Here is a 19950-nt window from a genome sequence, read left to right as displayed (position 1 = left end):
TTGACCATTTTGCGAATAGCCTCAACAGCCTCCGATGTTGCTGGCATCTTCTGTCCCGTTCGTATTCCACAACACCTCAGGTAGGTAATGTGGTTCTAGATCCTTGGAGCGAGAAGGCGACGGCGTGGGCCGCCAGACATAGGTCGCCCCCTCACCGTCTCCAATCCCGTCTCTGGTGCCTGAACTGGCGCTGGCGCCTACCTACAGGCTGCCCTGCGGCGGTAGACTAAGATGCGGGCAGCGCCCGGGCAGGCAGCTTGGGTTGGTCAGCCCCGGGCAAGGCCGCGAGGTCCCTGAAGTGAAGGCCGCTAGGTCCCACCCTCCCGCGAGGCTGAAAGTGAGGCGTCCTTCCCCGTATCACTCAGTCTGCCTGTGCCAACGCATCGACACCCATGCTGAAGCTGCAATTATTGGCACACCAGGGCTGTCGCACGGTCCATGTCTTGTTGCGACATTGACAGCTTGGTCCGGGGGGCTTCAGATCACACATTAGACCATGTTTGCCTGCGTTGATGGGGGCTATTGATCACATTCCTGGGGAGTTGCAGTGAGGACGCAGGGCGTAAGCACAGCCGGCCATCCAGCTCAGAAACATATTTCTATGGGCTTCTTCAGACTTCCATGAGTCTTTCCTTGTCTCGGTAACTAGCAAGGCCTCAACCTCGGCGTCAATAACACTGCGCAATCCAGAACGAGGCTCTCGATTTCTCTAGTATGGTCCATCTCACAAAAGATGAACAGAAACCAGGTCCCAAAACCGTCTTACAAGCATTCATCCTCAAACCCTGTGATGAACCGGTTTTGCTGGAAATACTGCGAAACCGAAAGATTGCAAAAGAAACTCTCCCTTATTATGACTACATCCAATTTTTAGGCTCCTCTAGTAGATCAGCGTGCAGCTAGATCAACTACTGGATCTCTGTTGTTTCTTCAACACTACCAAACTCCGGCAGCCGGAATCGCAACCACCGGGCGACTAATCGGACACCGGATCGCATCCACCCCGTAACCCCGCCTCCGCCTCCGCAATTCCGATGAAACGGCCCGGCCTCCCGGAACGCCAACGGCTATCCCGTCCGTCTGGTTGGGCACATAATCATCGGGACCCCTCTATGTCCCATACATGTCAATTTGTCCTCAGATGATGACGAGGACCTGGGAATATTGATATTCGCTCGAGTCTGACAATCCCCTCTCATGTTGTCGATGTACTTGGCTCCTGTCGTTTTGTCACCTTTCCTTGAATGACTCAGCTCTATCTTTGCTTCCTTGTTGCAATCATTCATTCAGACCTGGTAAACCTCTAAAACAGCCTCACTATGGCCAACGGCGATGATGGTATCGAAAGACCTGTCCACGAGATCTTGACCGAAGCCTCTGCAACCTCCCTCGGAATCAAGCGCATGACCGATAGTCCCAAGCTTCTTCTTGATATGGACAGCGGATACTCGCAATGACCTCGCAAAACTGTAAAAATGCCTTCGTCACCCCCTGACATGGTCTTCAATATGTTCAAGTGGGCGATGTTCCCTAATGTACATTCTATCCGTATCTACGAATTGGTATCTTACACCCCCTCCATTCATGACTTGACCCAGAGCCTTCTCTAGTTCACCCGCTTATCTCTCCTCCTTCACCAAAACATCCCCAAGCACACGATACTTCCGATCCGCATAAACAAGCCCAAACCCCTCGCCATCCCCCTTCCTAACCCCTTCTACCTCCCCAACGACAACAACATGATCCCTCACCCTCACCACCCCCTCCCCGAGCACCCGACACTTCAACACAAACAGCACCCCCCTTCCCCCAAGCACCGGCGCCTCCCCATCCTCCTCCTCAACCTCCACGCCCACAGGCAACTCCTTGAACACCTCACCGCCCGAATTCCCCCTCGTGAACCACTCCGCGACCCGCGCCCCAGCCTCCCCCTCCGCCAGCACATGCACATTGAACCGGCCGTCCAAATCCTCAATCGCAGCCAGCGTCCGGCTCGGCGTCCGCACGTTGAAGCTCACAAGCGGCACGGGGTCCATGCTCAGGCTCACGAAGCTCGACATCGTCATCCCCCGCGGCCGCCCGTCCCGGTCCGTCGACGTGCACACCACCACCGAGTGCGCCAGCCGGCGCATCACGCCGCGCAGCTGGTCCGGCAGCTCCTCCTTCATATCAACCTTGTTCGTTGGCGGTGTCGGCGGCTCAGTGCGCCATGTTGTCGACGCCCGCCGTGGTGATGTGTGTATCGCTCGGAGGAGGTCGGAGGACGGTGTGGTTGTTCGGCCGAGGGGGCATTGCGGTCTCGTCGGGACACGGATCTGGGCTGCAAGACGTCAATTACAAACTAAAAACCACAGAGAAGCAAGATCAAGCTTACAAGCTCCGAAAAGAGCCCTCCGCGACGTCTCCCCGCAGACATTCGCCCGGGCCGTCCGGCGCAGCGCATTCCCCAGCACACTCATTGCGCGCCAGGTACCATGCCTCTGTGGTGTCTTTACCAAATTCTGCTTTCGCTGAAGCTTCCAGTCCTTTTTGAGTCGCGAAGCCTCAATTGCCGCTGATTTCGTCAAAAAATTCCGTTCGTCGGTGTAATTGCATTGTCCTCTGGGCCCTTGCAGCAGCTCCCAGAAGCTGTGATGTAAAGGGTCCCTCACCCCCGAGAGCCCAGAAAAAATCCTTATCGATAAGTACATCCCTCCCCCGGTGCGCCATCCATCCAAACCCACTTCACCGTGCACGGAACCTCCCGGCCCCGAACCGAAATTTTGGCAGCACGCTCACCACCGCATCGCAGCATCACGAAAGCTTCAGATTCCCAACCCACCACCGGTCAATCGCGCCCGCCCGCCGCGCACCACCCCCGCCCAAAATGTCAAAACTTCCCTCCCACCTGCCGAGGCCAACGAGCCTGCTCACCCTCCGCCCAACCCTCACATCATCCTCCCGCACCTCGCCAGTGCCATACAACTCCACAACGCCCACCACTCTCACGACAACGCAAACCCGCGCAGCAACCTTCGTCCCCCGCGTCCGCCGCCCCTACACCTTCACCCAGCTCATCCAGCTCTCCGACGGCTCGACCTACACCCTGCGCTCCACCTCGCCCACCCCGCTCGTCCGCTCCGCAAAGGACTCCCGCAACCACGCCCTGTGGCAGCCCACCGACAAGTCCCTCCAGAACGTCGAGGTCGACGAGGCCGGAAAGCTCGCCGCCTTCCGTCAGCGTTTCGGCCGCGCCTTCGATCTCGCCGAGGGCCCCAAGGACGCCGAGGGCGGTGACGCCGCAAAGGCCGGCAGCGGAAAGGACGCCGCTGCTGCAAAGGACAAGGACGACGCCGCCGCCGCCGCCGCTGAGGACGACGCCTACGACCTGGGTGATTTGATCGGCGACTATGGCGCTTCCATTGACCAGAACAAATTGAAGTCAGCCAAGACCTTTGGAAAGGTCAAGGGTGCATCATAGACGTGGCGATGATGGATGAATGGACTTGTACGATGGACGATGGATGGAATGGTAAAACGGTTGGAGGAGATTCAGAGCGCCCAGGGTGCCCGGGTCTGCAGCGAGTCGGGGATTACGGAGAGCCCTGAGCCTATACCACTGAGGTCTCTACTGTCATATATGTACAACAACAATAAACAACCAAAGAAAGGCTCGACACATGCGCTTGGTTCCAAACTCATCCGGCCCCCCACGCCATCGGATGCCTCATAAGAAGAAGAAACTGCTGCTTTGCGTTGGAAGGATGGTATAAGCTAGCTTTTTGCGCCGTAACTCTGCGCCGGCCCTCTAGTCGGAGTCGTCGTTGATAGTCGCACGAGCCCTATCAATAGCCGTGTTGCCGGGCGGCTTGCCCGAGGACTGGATGACCGGCGGCCGGTAAAAGACCGTCTCGTCGTCCTCGGCGTCCAGCTGCATCAGGAACGTCTCCCACTTTTCAATCAACTGCGCCTGTTACCATGTGTGTCTGTGTTATATGGATGTGTGACGTACCTCTTTTTGTGCCTCGACCGCGCTCTCCAAGAACGTCTCAACTCCACTCTTGAAATCCTCCACCTTCTCCCTCTCGAAGCGGTCCAACTCCGCCCTCATCAGACGACCCATATCCTCAAACAGGAGCCTGGCCTGGTGGACCTTCCTCTCCGCGTCAGCCACCTCGGCGCTGACCTGGTTCAGCCTGTCCTGCTGGCTCTTGCCCTGCCGCAGCAGCTTGTCCTGGGTGTTCTTCTTCTTCTGCATCTCAGACTCGGCCGAGTGCCACGCGTAGAACGCCTTTTGTCTCTGGCCGAAGGCCTGCTTAACGGAACCAATGAGACGGATGTACTCCTCAATGATGATACCAAAGGTTAAAACATCCTGCTGCGCTTGGCGGTCGTAGACGTCGCGGATGGTCAGCTGGAGCTCTGACAGGGCATCCAAGGGGCCGGACAGAGATGGCGAAAGCTCGACGGTGGAGAGGGCGTGCAGGGACGCAGAAAAGTCTCCGGCAGCCTCCGCCATCATCTTTCGCTGGCCAACCATTGTCTCCATAGCCTTGAGCAGCGCCTTCAACTGGTTCTCGAGTGCGTCGAGGTACACCTTGCGGTCGTGGAACCACTGCAGCTGTCAGTCACGCACCATCCAGATAACATCACTGCACTTACATCATCCTGCTCGACGAACTTGCTGCTGCTGCCAACACTGATGCCCAAGCTTCCAAGAACGCCCTTGCTCTCGGTGGGAAGTGGCTCTCGGCGCTCCTTGTGCTTGACGTCCACATTGAAGGACTCGCTCTCGAGGAACAGCTTCAGGTCTGCGTCGTGCTGCAGTGTCGGGTGGGCGGCGGTCTTGTTCAGCATCTTCTCAAGAGCAGCCCGACGTCCCTCGACAAAGTTACTCTCGAAACGACCGACGGCCTGCTTCTCCGGCGGAGGCGGCACAACAACTCCGGGGTTGTTTCCGTGTAGCGTGTTGTAGAGCCACAGGAAATCACGGTATCTGCGCTTGACCTCGAACTCGGGCTGCTTGTAAGCCTTGGAAGACGTCTACACCACATTAGCGCCAGCCCAACCCATCATGCGTTCTTCCCGACTAACCTTGGTCCGCACAGAGTAGACGATATGCGAGCTGGTCAGGTCGCCGACCTTGTGCGGGTCGCCCACTGTAATCTGGAAGGTTGGTTTGCTGGCCTGCTCCACGCTCACGCTGGGCTGGGTATGCGTCCGCACGGGACTGGGATGCGCGGCCTGCACTGGCGGCGGCTGTCTCGGGCCAGAGGGGCGGTCGTACTCGTCGTCGTCGATGCGGTGCGGGTCGGCCGGTCCGGAACGTCTGGCCTGCTGCTGCGGCATCGTGGTGCGGATCACCATCTGCTCCTTCTGCGGCGGGACGGGCGGAGCGTCCAGGCCCGCGTCGGCGCCATTGTCGGCGGCGGCGGGAGCGCCGAGAGGGCCCAAGGGGCCGAGAGGATCGTCGACGGCCTCGAGGCGGGTGGGCTGGGCGACTAGACGGCGGACGGGACCGGAGCGTGACGGACGGGGTGCGGAGGTCGAGCTGGGAGCGTCCGACTTGGCCTCGGCCTGCGACGTCGTCGTCGACGGCTCGTTCTGGGAGGAGGGCGCTTGGGAGCTGGGCTCGGAGGTGGGTTGCGAATCGCCCCAGGGCGACTCTTCAAGAGGATCCATGGTAAGTGTATTCGCGCAGTAATCGGGATACTCGTGGATCGGATTGGCGTCGACGAGATCAAGACCACGCAGGCGGATGGGGGAGAGTAGAGGGCGGGATGTCGTAGTTGGAGGTTACGCAAGGCAAGACAAGGCAGCACGGCCGCTTCTGGTTCTGGTCTTACCTCACCTTACTGACGCTCAATGCGAAGGTACCAGCTGCTCCACACCATGTGATTCGCTGCTGCCCATTCGGTATTGGGAGCTACAGCCACAGCGCCCGATCGGGAGCCCCCAAAGGCCCCTGTAGCTGCCCCAGGCCCATGCTTAAGGTAATGGCGTCCCCTGTAGTCATCACTCACCGCACACCGAAATGGTGGTTGACATTCCAGCCCGACAAACAAAACATCGCGAGTAAGGAGATGAAGTAACTACCGATTGTATTTCTGATTTACAGAGACAGCTGGCATGCGTGCTGCCTGGTCTGGTTATCCTATAGAGACATGCCTGCCCTTCGTCCCCGCCCCCAACGCCAAACTGGATGAAAGCAATCTAATTCCACCCGCCCAGAACATTATTCGGCGGCCTTTATCATCCTTTTCAACGGTCGGGGTCGTAGCAGCCGCCGGCCACAATCAGGTTCATCCGCGTGAACTGCACCTTCATGACCGGTGTCTTCTTGGTCGGGAACGCGCTGATCTGGTCAGGCGTAATCATCACCTCCTTGCCCTTCTTCTTGCCACCGCTTGGTGCGCCGGAGCTACCACCAGCAGCTCCCTGGGTGTTTGCGTTCGGACGCTCCGTCTGTCCTGTGGCGGCGACGATGGTATCACTTCCCTCTTGCGCAGGCGCTGTTCCAACCTGTTGCTGGACAACCTTATGGCCCTCGGCAGGCAGTTCAACATCCCATACACGGACAGAGCCGTCTTGTCCACCAGACACGAGAACATTGGACTCGACGCTGAAGCTCATTGACCAGATACCACCCTTGCCGTGGCCGCGAGACCGCTTAATCCGCGCGCCCTTCTGGATGTCCCAGAAGAAGATGTTGCCGCTGTTATCGGCACTGGCGAGGATCTTGCCGTTGGGTGCGCACTCAAGTGACGAGATGTAATCCGTGTGTCCACTAAAGACGCGGACGCACTGGCCGGTGACTACAGACCACATGCGAACCGACTTGTCCGTCTCGTCAGAGGCGGTGAACACGTAGGTACCGTTTGGATGCCAGGCAACCGCAGAGATGCTAGAGTCGTGTCCGACGAGAATGCGCTGGGCCGAGGCATGGTCCTGCATCCAGATGCGAGCCGTCTTGTCCCAACCGCCCGTCAAGAAGTAGTGTCCGTGAGGACTCCAGCTTGCTCTCAGAACGGGACCATCATGACCCTTGAAGACGCACACGCAGGCCCAAATGTCCAGAGACCAGATGCGAACGGTGCCGTCGGCGGAGCTAGACAGCAACAGCTTCGAGCTGGTCTCAATGGGCTGCTCGCCCTTGCCCTCCTCGCCAAACGGCGCGTGCTCAAGCTTGGCGATGGCGTCAGAGAAGGAGACGGAGTATACCGGTCCAGAGTGGCCAATGAGTTTGCGGTTGTTGAACTGGAAATCCTTCTCGTCGGCTCTCTTTGACTTGAGAGCCTTGCCCTCGAGATGCCACACGCGGATGTAGGAGTCGGTGGTGCCGACTGCGACCAGCTCGTGGTCTTGGGAGAAGTCCATGCATGCAACACTATTTAGTTAGCTGCGTTCGCCAGCAAAGAAGAGACGAGATTTACCTTCCGAGAGTGTTGTGGAATGTAAACATGCATGCGCTGACGGGAACGCCAACGCCACCGGTGCGGCCCTCAATCTTGAATCGATCGCGATTTTCTCTAACCTTCTGCATCTCCATCACAACATCGCGGGCGCGGGACGGGGGAAGAGGCAGATCGCTTCTGTTAGGGCCATCCGCACTCTCCTCCCTCTTGATCTTGCGGTCAAACTCGTCGACCAGAGTAGACCTGCCATCGGGCGGGGGGTTGAGAGCATCCTCATCAGCAAGCTCAGCCCGCACGTCGTCGCGGAGATCTTCCTCCATTGGCAAAGCACCCAGTTTCAAAGGCGCAGTCTTGTCGAGCAGGTCTCGGTTGGAGATACCCGTAAAGGCTCCAGGGATTCCCTCCTGCAGGTCGACCTCGTCAAAGTCCAGGTTCTGACTCCGTCGGTAGATTGCCTCGAAGCTAAAGGGCTCGATAGGCCCGCGAGAGGTCGAATCCAGCTGACAGAAGGTCTGGAGGATGTAGGTGATGACAGCGCCGCCGTTGTCGCGCTCACGCTCGAGGAAGTGGAAGAGATTGCCGCTAACATGCTGGTTCAGGGGAATGCGATACTTGTTCTCGCGGTAGAGCTTGGTGGTGGGGTTCTCCTTGGCGTGGAGGGCCAGGGTTACGGTGGAAAAGGTCTTGAGGTCGTCGCCGTGGATGTTCTCAAAGTATGGCTTCAGGGTGTTGAGGAGGCTCTTAGCATCTTCCGAGTAACCTTGCGTGACCAGCTCGAGCCAGGAGTAGACGAAGACGGGCCAAAGCAGCTTATTCAGCTCGAACTGGGAGGTGTTAGCATTGACAGATAGGAGGAGGCTGAGAGCACACCTTGTAGATGTCGAGGTTGTTCTCGACCCATTCGCGCAGCAGGTTGAAGGCCTTGAGGTACTTCTTCGGGCCAAGGTCGTCGACCTTGTTGTGAATGGGTCGACCGTCTGGACCCAGGTGACTTGATTCTTGGCGAAAGATGGTCTCGGTACGGGTATAACCCCTTTTGAGAAGGTAGTCTGTGACCTAAAGCTTCTGTTAGCAATAATCCAAGGATCGTTGAAGACGTCGATCAAGATGCAGGATCAAGAGGCGCGCCTTCTGCCTCTCCCAGCCATAATTGTCCTCGTCGTATAGTATCTGGCGTCATACTTCTCCATGCACCCTGTTCCAGAATAGATCATCAAGAGGCTGTAAATATTGGGCCACTTGGACCGTTGCAGCTCGCGACATGATTCCTAATGCGCAAAAGTCGTTACAGAAATGATGCAGACTCGACAAATGAGGGGTGGGTGATGTTTCGTCGTGGCTTCTGACTGGTGAAACTGGTGCAGCACATGGGAGAGCGAGACTCTTTGTGGACAATCTCACTTCATCACACTCGTAATGAAAGGGCCACCGTCGCTACGACCACCTCGCAGGCAGCACCTTCCCCATCGACCTCACCCCGCCTGAGGATAAACATGAATAAATGGGATACCTACGATCTGGTTCAGATTTTGATTCGACATTGGAGCGGCAGCGGGCGCCGGCGCGGGCGCTGGTGTGGTGGCAGGAGGCGGTATGGGGGTTGTCGAGACTGGAGGAGCTGCGGCGCCTGGTGTTGTAGATGCAGGTTGCTGGTAGGTACCCGGCGCGCCCCCAGCGTTTGGAGCTCCTCCTGGAGGGGCTCCTGCTCCCGTCTGACCGGCGTTGGCCGACATTTTGATCGTATCTTTTTAGATTTACAGTCTTCTTGACGTCCTTTTTCGATTACTCGGTCCAAAACTGATGGTACATTCTCCTCGTCGGGCGGGTGAGGCGCGTGGTCGCAAACGTGAATCTAGGTCGCGAAAGAGCGACAATATCTATACGGAAATTCGAACTGAGAGTGATTACGATGAATAAATGATCCGGGCCTTGCTCGGTGTTGATGGCTAGGTTTTCGCTGAGAGAAGCTTGATGGTTTTGATGTTGTCGCGTCACCCCGATGAGTGAGGCTCGATCCCCTGCAAGGCTGCAAAGACGTGGAAAGAGGTTGGCAGCGGAAAATATCCATCAAAGGTCGCGCTAGCCTATTTCGGGACTGGTGCACTGCGAGCTTTCCCAATCATTGGAAGGAGCTCCGACCTTTTTCACCTTCCAGGCCCACATTTTCTTTGCGACGCGGTACCTCATTGATGTATCTTTTGAGCTTCACTCATTCAACCTCTCATCTCATCCTTGACGTCGCTTTGAAGGATTCGAGATCGAGGCGGCAAACAAAGAATCCTCAAACATGGCCGACACAAACATGTCAGGCGATCAGCCCGCCGAGCCCTTCACCCTCGAAGAACGCATTCAGCAACTCTGCGACATCGACAAGAACATTGTCCAGCTCATGAACCACACCTCCTCCGCCATGTCCGCCCTGAGCGACAAGCCCCAGTCTTCGTCGTCCAACACCACAAGTACCGTCTCCCCCGAAGACCAGAAGCAGCTCTTCAAAGACTCAATGGACTCCCTCTTGTCCACCCTTCACACAGTCGACGTTCATATGAAGCGCCAGATCATGGGCCTCGAGGAGGCCGGCATCATCAAGCTCCGCAACGACGCTTCTAAGGAAAGGCAGGTTGTCATGAACGAGGATGCCAAGATCGTCGCCAGACCCTCGTTGGAGCCAAATGGAGTTGGCACCATTGGCAACCTGGACGTTGGCTGGCTCAACAGCCGCAACAACAAGGTCGAGCGCGACATGGAGGCCGAGCTGTGGGCGAAGATGAGGGAGTTCCTTGAAAAATACCATGCAAATGAGCAGCCAGGAGGAGCCGACAGGATGCAGCAGTGAGAATGGCCTTGACGCATGCGATACTGAGAATATGCGATCAAGACGACCAGCATGATGAGAGAATGACACAGTAGGTGACCTTGTCACTTATATCCACACGCAGTGCTGACCGTTCAGACAAAATACCCCATCGTCAGCTTAATGCTTGACGATCAGAAATACGAGGCCGATGGGGCACGATGCCCGTCACTGGGGAGCAAAACACTCGGCGCTTTGGCAGAGAATGAACAATGCTTCTGATTAAATGCTCCTAACAAATACCACCTATCCATGCTTCATGTGACATCCACCCATCGTTGACAATGCATGTCTCGTAACAAGTGCGTGCTGATGATAAAAATAACCAATAACCGTACCCAAAGCGATGAAGCCATGCTCAAACGCCAATGCAAACAATGTGACAGACAGTGTTGCCGTCCGAATCTCAACCATAGTGAGAGAAATGAGAAAGCGTTTTCCGTGTTGCCCTCCACACAACTGCCGTAGAACGCATTTGGTATGGCCAGCTCAGATCTGAATGCTCTGGTAGCCCTCGACGAGAGCAGCGGCATTCTTGGTGACCGCAATCCATTCTGGGGCATATTGCAAAGCTTCGTCAAACGCAGGGATGGTGCCCAAAACGTTTGCGTCACTCCATGCGCAGCTAATCTTACCCCTAAGCCGGGGTAGATCAGACAGAGGGCCGTCTGTTTGACGGAGTCGGAGCTCTTGGTGGGCGTCTGGACCAACGGCGGAGGCTGGAGAATCTGCCGACGGCGAAGACGCAGCGATGACGTTCGGGCCACCTTTGGCCCATTCCAAGTCCACAGCCCAAGGCTTTGACCAATCTCTGCGCCAAAGGACGATGTTGGTCACCGGAGACCCTTCTGGCTTCCCCAAAACGGTCTCAATTCCAGCGTTTTCGTGGACGTGCCAAGCTGAGACCTCGTCAGACAACGACAACGTACAAGACTTGGACTTTTTGGCATCGATTTCAACCGTGGCCTTGTAGTCGCTCGAGTTCGAGCGGCTCACGTTGAAGGTGATAAGGTCAGCGTACTTGTTTTTGGCTGAGTCGTTGGATATGCTGCTTGTTATCTTGGGCAGCAGGGCTGTTGCGTCATACACGCATTCATGAAGTTCGAGTCGAGATGGGTGACATGAAATATCTTGGCCAACAGCTGAAGGAAGCTCCTTAATCATCTCGCGAACATACTTCTCGATGCCGGTGATGTGAACGAAAGAGGACTCGTCTTGGAGTTGGACAGACTGCTGGAACCTGACCTTGAGACGACTTTCCGAGGAAAATGGAAACGCAACCAGATTGTAGACAAGGGTGATGCCAAAGAGGAAGACCAACAGCACAGGCAGATGGTATGTGACTCGGTGAATGAAAGGGATGACTGGCAGGAGAAGGAAGACACTGAAGAGAGCCAGGATCAGGTACGACCACAGCGAATCGATACCATCTGCACTGACTTGGTTTAACGCAGACGTGATGAAGAGCGCGATTTGACTGAAGACCACAATGTTGATCGGCGCCAGTACCAGAAGTTGAACAATCCAGGTCCACGAGGGCAACTTGGCGGCCCATGGCTGTTCCTTCTCCTGCGGCGACTGGGCATCTTCCTTTGCTTTGGGATCGCTGTCGCTGCCCGCAGCGGCTGCATTAGATCGTCGGTAGCCCGAAGTGAAAGTCTGTCGAATCGTGCCGTGGTTTTCATTCTCCCCGCCCAATAGAGCACTGGTCTCCGTCGGCTCTCCGGTTTGTTCTTCCGCAGGTGCGCGAGAGGCGGTCTCGCTTGGTGCGGGAGAAATCAGAGCATCCGAGTTGGGAACTTCGGCAATATCATCGCGATTTTGTTGGTCGTGGTAGGCTGCTTCGGCAAAATCCTTCTTCGCCGGCAAAGCGAAAAGGTCCAAGAGGCTGATCAGTGCCGCGACAAACACGGCCGAGTGGAAAAAGGCCAATGGATAGACGCCGGCAATTTTGAATCGATCGATGAGGACCGTTGCAGCAACCAGAAGAGTCCAGCTGAGTATGAACAGCCAGATGTGGGCATATCCTCTCTGGAGACCGCTGGGTCTCATGGAGCTTGCTCCCTTCGAGATCAACCAGAAGCTGATGAAGAATAAGGAGAGAAAATTCGCCCATCTAGTCGTGTTAGAGGTACTCAATTTCATTTGCTCTTGAGGGAACTTACACTACGTATTCACTGCTGTAGATGATCTCGGGATTGACTTTGTGGGTCAAGAAAGCCGCAGCAAACGTCAGACCGGCGGAAAAGACGAAGGCAAGCGGAGTTCGGAAGAAACCCTTCCACCCTCCAAGGGAGACGGACGCATCGTCTGCGTCAACCTTGGCGTTGCGAGAGAAGTAGTAGTACTTATCATTTCGGGACAAGAGGTAGCTGACGAGGACAAGAATCAATGGTGTCACGATGAGCAGAGTCAAAGCCCATGCGAAGAGGCCACGCAACTCCAAAGAGGCGAAGCCCTGTCCAAACATGTCGAACCAGGCGCCCTCGGTGGAACGGCCACTTGACACCTTCCGCTTGTCTCCTTCTGCTGGTGAATCACCGGTGAAGGAGGACGTGTCTTTCTGGAGATAGTCGACAGCTGCCAGGGAGTTGGTCAGCATGTGCCACATGCTCTCTCTGGACGCATGGCGGGTGTCATCCTGGTTGGTGTGGTATCTGGCGCGAGGCCGGTAGAAGGCGATGTCGAGACCACGCTGGCCAAAGTTGTCCTTCCATACGCTATAATCGGTTCCACTCTTGATGAGACCCAACTGGAATCCATCGAAAGCAACGACAGAGCCGAAAGGATGTGGCGCATGATTGTACGCCTTGACAACTTCCAAGTCGGTGGCGCGGAACAAAATTGCTCGTCCGCCTGCACCGGCACCCTCAAGATTGACAAACGTGGTGGTGAAATAGTACAGAGGGCTTTGGACGTATGCCATGGCTCCGTAAAGGCCATCCTCTTCGCCGTTGTTGAGAAGGAGAACAATGCCACGCTTGGGCTGACGACCCGTGACATTCTTCGTGTAGTAGTCGAGCATCTGGAGTACACTAACGCACCCCATACCGTCATCAGTTGCGCCATAACCAGTGGAAACACTGTCATAGTGAGCATTGACGAGGACACCGCCCTTGCCAATCTTGCGGCCTTGATCACGTTTCCACCACTCGCCATCCTCGTCTTCGGTGCCCCGGATGTACACGAGCTTGTTCGTGCTTTCAAAGTAGTGGCCAGTTTCTCTGCCGTTGTAGGATATATTCGAGATCTTGTCGTCAAACACGGTGACGCGAGGACCCTGGGAGGCTATCTTGTCAACCGGCGAGGTAGATGTCTCGCTGCTTGAATGTTAGCTTCGCCATCATTCACCTCTGTGCAGAATACTCACACAAGAGCCTTGGTTCGCACAATGCCGCCAGCATCCTTTTCCTTGGTCCATTCAACACCATTTCGGTTCAGAATCTCCTCGATCCGCTTCAGCAGGAAGTTGCCGACCTCATCGTTGGCACAGCTGTTGTACGGGTGGTACTGCCTCGTGATGGTCGTCAGGTCGTGCCACGCCTCGGTGACGTTCAGTCCGTCGGTTGGCTTGACGTTGGGAACAGTCTCGTGGATCCAAACAAGCGGGATCAGGAAGGCTGCGTATACGACAATCAGCCAGAAGGTGACCGGTCCCTTGGTGAACCCGAACGGGTTGACAGCCATGGCTGCCGGTAGTCTTGGGTATCGCTCGGAGATGGCGGTACTTCGAAAACGATGGAAGATGACAATACTCGGTTAGGAACGAGTGTGACAAAGGCTCTCGCAGCACGTATGTCGGTGGGATGATTCGGAGTTGAGGAGGCTGACGAGCGGAAACATGAAAGAGGACGGACGGGAAGGCGTCATGTCCAGGCTGGTCTACTGCTCCGCTGTCTGGGGACCAGGCTGCGCTTGCCCCGTACCCGTATCTCTTGCGCAGGACGGCGGGACGCTCAAAGTGGATGATGCACAGCACTCCTAGCGCAGAAGGTGGCCCAAGCTCCCTCCTGCCCTGGGTCCGGCGTTCGCGACCTCCTCCACCAGCGCCCACTAGAGCGCCTCCGGCGGCCTGTAGCCTGCGATATGGATGTCATTAATGCGGGGTTCTCATGCAACTGCGACGCTCGACATGCAGCTTGCGCCTGCTTTTGCGCCGGTTCGCCTGTCGATGTCTTGGGGTGGTGCGACTCAATTGGGACATTGCACGTATTCGGAGAGAGTCCAATCACGAATGGCGAGTGATGCACGAAGGTTTGGGGGATATCTGTCTGGAGCAACTCTCGGCGTCCACACTCGGATCCGACTCCGAGACAGCGCTTGGGCTGTTACAAACAACTTCACGTGAACCTATTCAATTTTGAAAAAAATGGGATGAACTACTACTGTCCATGCTGTGGCGTACGAAGGACCCTATAAATTAGTGCCGACTTCAATCTATCATACAATTTCATCTGCGCCTTCTGCTTCTCGGATCTGCTTCACATGAACGAGGGTACGGGCACCGGCAACCTGGAAGTCATGTTGAATCCCTGGTCGTTAGTCCATCGTTAGTCGGCGCGTGCCGTCAGTATCCTGTTAGTTGCCTGTTGTCCTTGCTGTGTTGCATCAAGCACCCGGGGGAGGCGGGGGAGGTTGGTCGCTTGGGGGCGGAGGAGGAGCATTGTCGGAGGGAGGTGGAGGGGGGGCACCACCGGCGTACTGCTGAATGAGCGCGTTCAGACCACCGGCCAGACCAGGAGGAGCACCGAGACCGGGAGCGCCGGGGGGAGGAGGCGGGATACCCGCGGGAGCACTCATGCCAGGAGGGGCACCGTATCCAGCGTAGCCGCCGTAGCCACCACCATAGCCGTTGTTCTGCGTTCCAGGAGGTTGATGCCAAGGGGCGGCACCGGGAGCGGCACCAGAGGACTGGCCACCGTAGCCCTGGCCGTAGTAGCTGTCGCCGCCGTTTCCACCGTGGTCATCACGGCGGCTGCCACGGTCACGAGCCCAAGGAGCAGCGCCGCCGCCGCCGCCGCCGCCACCACCACCGTCGCGGTCACGATCGTCGCGCGAGTCGTTGTTACGGCTGCGCCAGGGAGCAGGACCACCAGTGGGGCCACGTTGCCAGGGCTTCGCGTCGCCGCTGGGGCCGTTATTGTACGAGCCAGGGCCGGCCTCGATGCGCGCAGGAGCGGCACCGCTGGAGGAGCCGCCGCCGAGTTCTTGCATGAGTTGCTGCTTGGGTTAGCTTGTGTCACAAAAGTCAACAGATTGTGGTAACATACCTCGTACTCGCGGTCGACGGCATCTCCGCCTCCAATGCGACCGGCAGGTCTGCCACCGGGGGCGCTGCCATCGTTACGCCAGCTGGCACCCTTCTGGCGGTCGGGACAATCTCTGGCCATGTGTCCTGCGTTGCCACAGACACGGCAAATAATGCTGGCAGTGTAGTTTTGTCTCTCGGGGCAGTCGTACTTGCGGTGGCCGATTTGACCGCAGTTCTGGCAGGCCTGGTTCTCGTCGTCTCGGAGTGTACCGTTGAGAGCAGCGAGCTCACGAAGCTGGTTACGCTTGAGCTCGTTCTGTCCCTCCGGAATCGAGGCGGCCTATTTCGAGGGTGATTAGCGGGTGACGAAACAAATGAAGGGTAGAAACGTACCGTTTCAATGACGTTGTGGATGAGCTTCTTGGCCTTGTTGACCTTCTCCTCTGTGTCGGCCATGATGAGACAGTGCAGGTCCTCCTCCTGGTTGCTGGCGTGGGCGGCGTCGGAACGACCCTTTCCCTCCTTGACGGAGCCTTTGCCACGAATGGCAATCTTGGCGCCTGATTCTGTTTCCATCTTTTTCAAAGTGTTGCCACGGGGTCCGATAAGTAAGCCAACTTCAGTGGGAGAGCTACGCGTTAGTATCTGTATCAAAAGGGTGAAGCAAGCAATGACGGTCCCGATCTGACAAGGCCAGGTCTGACAAGACACCTGGAGGATGCATGACAAGTTTGGCCGAGATCCAGGCAGGGAACAAGGGAAACAAGAATTTTGGTTAGGAGGGTTAGAGGGTTAGCAATCATACTGAAGTTAATCTCTGGATAGTCGTTAACAGGCACGTAGACCTTTTCTTGGGTCTTGGTGGGCCTGCGGTAATCCTGCGGCGGGTGGTAGTTAGGAATGGTTTTCATGGCCTTCTCGATGAGCTTGTGGCGCTCATCTTCGAGGCGCTTGCGGTATCGGTATTCGCGGGTGTTGATACGGCGACCGTGGTTGTCATACTGCGGAGGCGGAGAGGGGGATCTAGAGAGTTAGCCACAACCATCGAGTATGCACGCGAAGGAGCTTACCTGTCTCCATCCGCGGGGACGACGTCGTCGATACGAAGCTTCTGGCTGATCTCCGTGATGCGCAAGTGCAGAGTGTAGGCCTCCAGCTGCTCGCCCGTCATGTTCGCCGTGATGGCCGTCGTCAGGCCCATCAGGCCGGCAGCCTTGTTCTCCGACGCGTCGCCCCAGCGGTTTCTCTTCTTTCGGCGTCGAGGTCCATCGGCGTCGGTGCCTGTTCGCGATGTCAGATTATGTTGCGAAAACTCGGGGGCGCCAAACCGAAGAGACTCACGAGGCTCTGGGCTGCGACCGCGCTTCAGCTCGCCATTGCCGTTGCCGTTGCTGTAGGCTTCAGGCTCCTCATCGTCGCCACCGAAACGGCGCTTCCCGAGAGGGATGTTGTTGGAACCCGTAATTCCCTGGTTTCTCCACGACATGTTGATTGCTGCGCGATAACAATGGTATGTCGCAAGGAGGTGATGTGGTGTGATGGCGAATGGGGATTGCGATGAAGGAGGAGGGAACTTTTATATGGAACCGAGTTTAGCGTGGACCTGCGGAGATGGAAACCATGTCCGGAGCACTGGCTGACCTTGATCGGCTGCGACTGGTGCCAGCTGCAAGTCTTGGCGACGGCGAGGCAGGTGGGGCTCACCACGTGATAGGGAGTCAAAGTTTTTAGAGTAAACTCACTCAACTATACACTCACAGTCACCCGCTGCCGAAGAACGATGACACAAGCAGGAGGAACCAAGCAAGAATGAAGGAAGTCTACAAAACAGCCAGTGTCAAAAAGGCAAAAAAATATGATCAGTGGGAGGCTTGAACTCCCGGCCTTGGCATTACCAGATACACCAGATGATGTATTAGTACCACGCTCTAACCAACTGAGCTAACCGACCTGATTCGACTCCTTTGAGCTTGAGTAGGCAGCCCAGTTCTGGCGTCTTGTAGCGGGGCCTAGGCCGCGCGATCCGGCTCAAGTGTCGGTCTCGTTGGATTGAGTCTCTAATCTGCCTGCTTAGGCCTCAGTCATGATCTTAGTGTGAGTGAGATGAGATGGATTATTTCCCGACTAGTCAATTAGAATAATTAGCATGTCCCGTTCACCTCTTGTTGTATCTCACACTCACCTCAACTTGCTGACCCAGTCTCAACTGGTCTCCATACCTCTCATCACTAGCACCAGCAGATGTCACATTACTTAAAACATCAAGCGCTTGAATGAATTACTTTTCATAAGGTATCTACGCCCTATTTCTTGGCGGCATCATCCTGCATGCCCTTCAGGATCCACGCGCTGGCACCCTTGGCCTGCTCATCCAGCTCCTCGTCCGTCTTGCTGTAGTGCTCCAGCGCCTTGTGAGGCGAGGGGACGTGACGTCCCGCCTCGAAACCGGGACGCTCGACGAGCTTCCACAGCCACGCCTTCAGCGCGGGGAACTCCTCGAGGTCGATGCCAGCCCACTTGGCGGCCGCGACCCAGCCCCAGCACGCCATGTCGGCGATGGTCACCCGGTCGCCGACGAGGTAGCCGTGGGGGTTCGCCTTGAGCTGGGTGTCCATGGTGCGGTACAGGCGGCGGGTCTCGTTGGTGTAGCGGTCGATGCCGTACTGGATCTTCTCGGGAGCGTAGCCTGGGGGAGTGGTCAGCCTTCCTTTCGGGATAATCTGTGACGTGCAGTAGCAACTCACGCTTGAAGTGGTTCGCCTGTCCCTGCATGGGTCCAAGACCACCCATCTGCCAGTGCAGCTGCATCACGTTAGCTCAATGCTCTCAATCGACCCGCCTCAGACATACCCAGTTGTTCACCTCCCAGTACTCGCGAGATCCGTACGGGTAGGAGACCTTGTGGTCCTTGTCGTAGCGGTCGACGAGGTACTGCATGATGCTTCCGCTCTCGAATAGACGGATGGACTTGCCATCCTCAAAGGTGTCGGTCAGCGCGGGGATGCGGCCATTGGGGTTGATCTCGAGAAACCAGGGCTCCTTCTGGGTGTTCTTGGAAATGTCAATGGCGGTGGTCTTGTAGTCCAGGCCAAGCTCCTCCAGCAGAATGGAGACCTTGATACCGTTGGGCGTGCCCATGGTGTATAGGTGGATATCGGTCTTGGTCTTGGCAGCCATGTTGAATACTTGTTTACTCAACTGTCCCAGTCGGGTAGTCATGAATGGGTGGATTGAATAAGGTAAGTGGACAAATTTCGCAAGAGAAGCACGAGATGTCGTTAGAACAGGGTGTCGAAGATAGTTCAGTGCAAAAGGAGGAAGAAGTCGACGCCGAGGCCAGAGTTCCTAAATACTAATCCAGAGCTCATTAACCCCTCCCCTCGCCCGCGTAGCTGTACAGCTGTTACCTTAATAATATGGGGTGGGAAAGACCCGCCAGGACCCCCGTGGAACAGCGCTGAAGCCATGCGGCAAGCACTGTTCCAATGTTGGGAAATGCTTCCGTCACAGTGACCCCTCCACCGCGCCCTTCTTCCGCGGGGCCATCCAGACGTGCTTAGAAATCACACACCCAAAGCCACTGCTGCAGCCCAGGGCCCCAGGCATCCCACCACAATGAAGCGATGGCGTCACTCCGCTCCAGTCCCCCGCGGGCGGTTCGCGTGCCGAAGGAAGTGGGGCCAATTATAGAGCTCGGAGCTGCAGGCATGGAGCTGCGGCGTGTCCCAAGCACGATAACTAAGCATCCCAACCTAACCTCACCTCGCCTGGTTGTATCGGTAAGCAAGAAGCTCTTCGCCGTCCGGCTCGGTGTCGAGTCGCGCCGGTCAGGAGTGCCGGCTCCGGGTCAGCAGATCAAGTCCGTGGGGCTCCGGCTCCCGTCAGCAGAACCTGCCCATTGGGGTCGTGTAGGGCCACGAAGGATGCGCTAGCATTCAGGAACCAAAGTCCCTTTGTGGCGTTTTCTCTCTTACCTTTCTTCTCATCGCATCTGTGGTTTCGTCTCATGATACCCACGTGGCCTCGCGTGTCCGTTATGGACCTTGATGCAGGGTCGTGGCTTACACGCACCCACCTTTGTGTTGCATATTTGTCTAGATGGGTGATTTAAAATCTCAACATCCCCCTGAGCCAACGACGTGGTTTTTTACACTCTACATTCACCCATCACATCACCAGGGACACAGACACCGGGGAATCGCTTCAACTGACACTACAATTTCATGCTTGTACTAACTGCTACTCAGGCTTACACTTCGATCCCGTTAACCCCATACTCCTCATTCCCACAACGCTTGCGCCTATCCCGGCGACTCCTACACATCTTGTCGCTGGACCTACTTCTACATGGAGAAACGCGTCATCTCCATCATTACCTCACATCCCCAACCATCTCTTTACCGATGGCCAAATGCTGATTCGCCCCAGCCTCTCTAGCAAATTGGCTTCGC

General features: G+C 56.5%; 8 protein-coding genes across 8 annotated transcripts; 2 read left to right on the top strand and 6 right to left on the bottom strand.

Annotated features, from left to right (window-relative positions):
• Window positions 1-1619: 1619 nt before the first annotated feature.
• On the bottom strand, window positions 1620-2459 carry CGCA056_v008613 (Uncharacterized protein; the record flags this gene model as incomplete). Its single annotated transcript, XM_037323860.1, has 2 exons — window positions 1620-2320; window positions 2375-2459. The coding sequence occupies 2 exons, from the start codon at window positions 2457-2459 to the stop codon at window positions 1620-1622; spliced, it is 786 nt and encodes a 261-aa protein (XP_037178273.1).
• Window positions 2460-2866: 407 nt separating this feature from the next.
• Window positions 2867-3460, top strand: CGCA056_v008612 (54S ribosomal protein L36; the record flags this gene model as incomplete). Its single annotated transcript, XM_037323859.1, has 1 exon — window positions 2867-3460. One exon carries the CDS (start codon window positions 2867-2869, stop codon window positions 3458-3460), a length of 594 nt encoding a protein of 197 aa, XP_037177425.1.
• A 327-nt stretch (window positions 3461-3787) lies between these two features.
• On the bottom strand, window positions 3788-5661 carry vps5 (Vacuolar protein sorting-associated protein vps5; the record flags this gene model as incomplete). Its single annotated transcript, XM_037323858.1, has 4 exons — window positions 3788-3943; window positions 3992-4594; window positions 4642-5022; window positions 5074-5661. The coding sequence occupies 4 exons, from the start codon at window positions 5659-5661 to the stop codon at window positions 3788-3790; spliced, it is 1728 nt and encodes a 575-aa protein (XP_037177436.1).
• A 579-nt stretch (window positions 5662-6240) lies between these two features.
• taf5 (Transcription initiation factor TFIID subunit 5) lies at window positions 6241-9127 on the bottom strand (the record flags this gene model as incomplete). The annotated part of the gene is made up of 4 exons (XM_037323857.1): window positions 6241-7366; window positions 7413-8218; window positions 8265-8450; window positions 8909-9127. 4 exons carry the CDS (start codon window positions 9125-9127, stop codon window positions 6241-6243), a joined length of 2337 nt encoding a protein of 778 aa, XP_037177433.1.
• Window positions 9128-9681: 554 nt separating this feature from the next.
• CGCA056_v008609 (uncharacterized protein) lies at window positions 9682-10230 on the top strand (the record flags this gene model as incomplete). The annotated part of the gene is made up of 1 exon (XM_037323856.1): window positions 9682-10230. The coding sequence occupies one exon, from the start codon at window positions 9682-9684 to the stop codon at window positions 10228-10230; it is 549 nt and encodes a 182-aa protein (XP_037177702.1).
• A 507-nt stretch (window positions 10231-10737) lies between these two features.
• On the bottom strand, window positions 10738-13935 carry CGCA056_v008608 (Vacuolar membrane protease; the record flags this gene model as incomplete). Its single annotated transcript, XM_037323855.1, has 3 exons — window positions 10738-12364; window positions 12414-13568; window positions 13619-13935. The coding sequence occupies 3 exons, from the start codon at window positions 13933-13935 to the stop codon at window positions 10738-10740; spliced, it is 3099 nt and encodes a 1032-aa protein (XP_037177703.1).
• Window positions 13936-14856: 921 nt separating this feature from the next.
• Window positions 14857-16985, bottom strand: bbp-1 (Branchpoint-bridging protein; the record flags this gene model as incomplete). Its single annotated transcript, XM_037323854.1, has 6 exons — window positions 14857-15468; window positions 15519-15839; window positions 15893-16116; window positions 16305-16522; window positions 16570-16780; window positions 16841-16985. The coding sequence occupies 6 exons, from the start codon at window positions 16983-16985 to the stop codon at window positions 14857-14859; spliced, it is 1731 nt and encodes a 576-aa protein (XP_037177586.1).
• An 817-nt stretch (window positions 16986-17802) lies between these two features.
• On the bottom strand, window positions 17803-18676 carry yfcG (Disulfide-bond oxidoreductase YfcG; the record flags this gene model as incomplete). Its single annotated transcript, XM_037323853.1, has 3 exons — window positions 17803-18185; window positions 18244-18301; window positions 18350-18676. 3 exons carry the CDS (start codon window positions 18674-18676, stop codon window positions 17803-17805), a joined length of 768 nt encoding a protein of 255 aa, XP_037178669.1.
• Between the last annotated feature and the right edge of the window lie 1274 nt (window positions 18677-19950).

Source organism: Colletotrichum aenigma (genome assembly GCF_013390185.1).
Source record: "Colletotrichum aenigma strain Cg56 chromosome Unknown KSG_Cg56_contig05, whole genome shotgun sequence".
Taxonomy (NCBI): Eukaryota; Fungi; Ascomycota; class Sordariomycetes; order Glomerellales; family Glomerellaceae; genus Colletotrichum; species Colletotrichum aenigma.
Note: the sequence above shows the minus strand (reverse complement) of the source record. Positions and strands in the feature narration are given on the sequence as shown.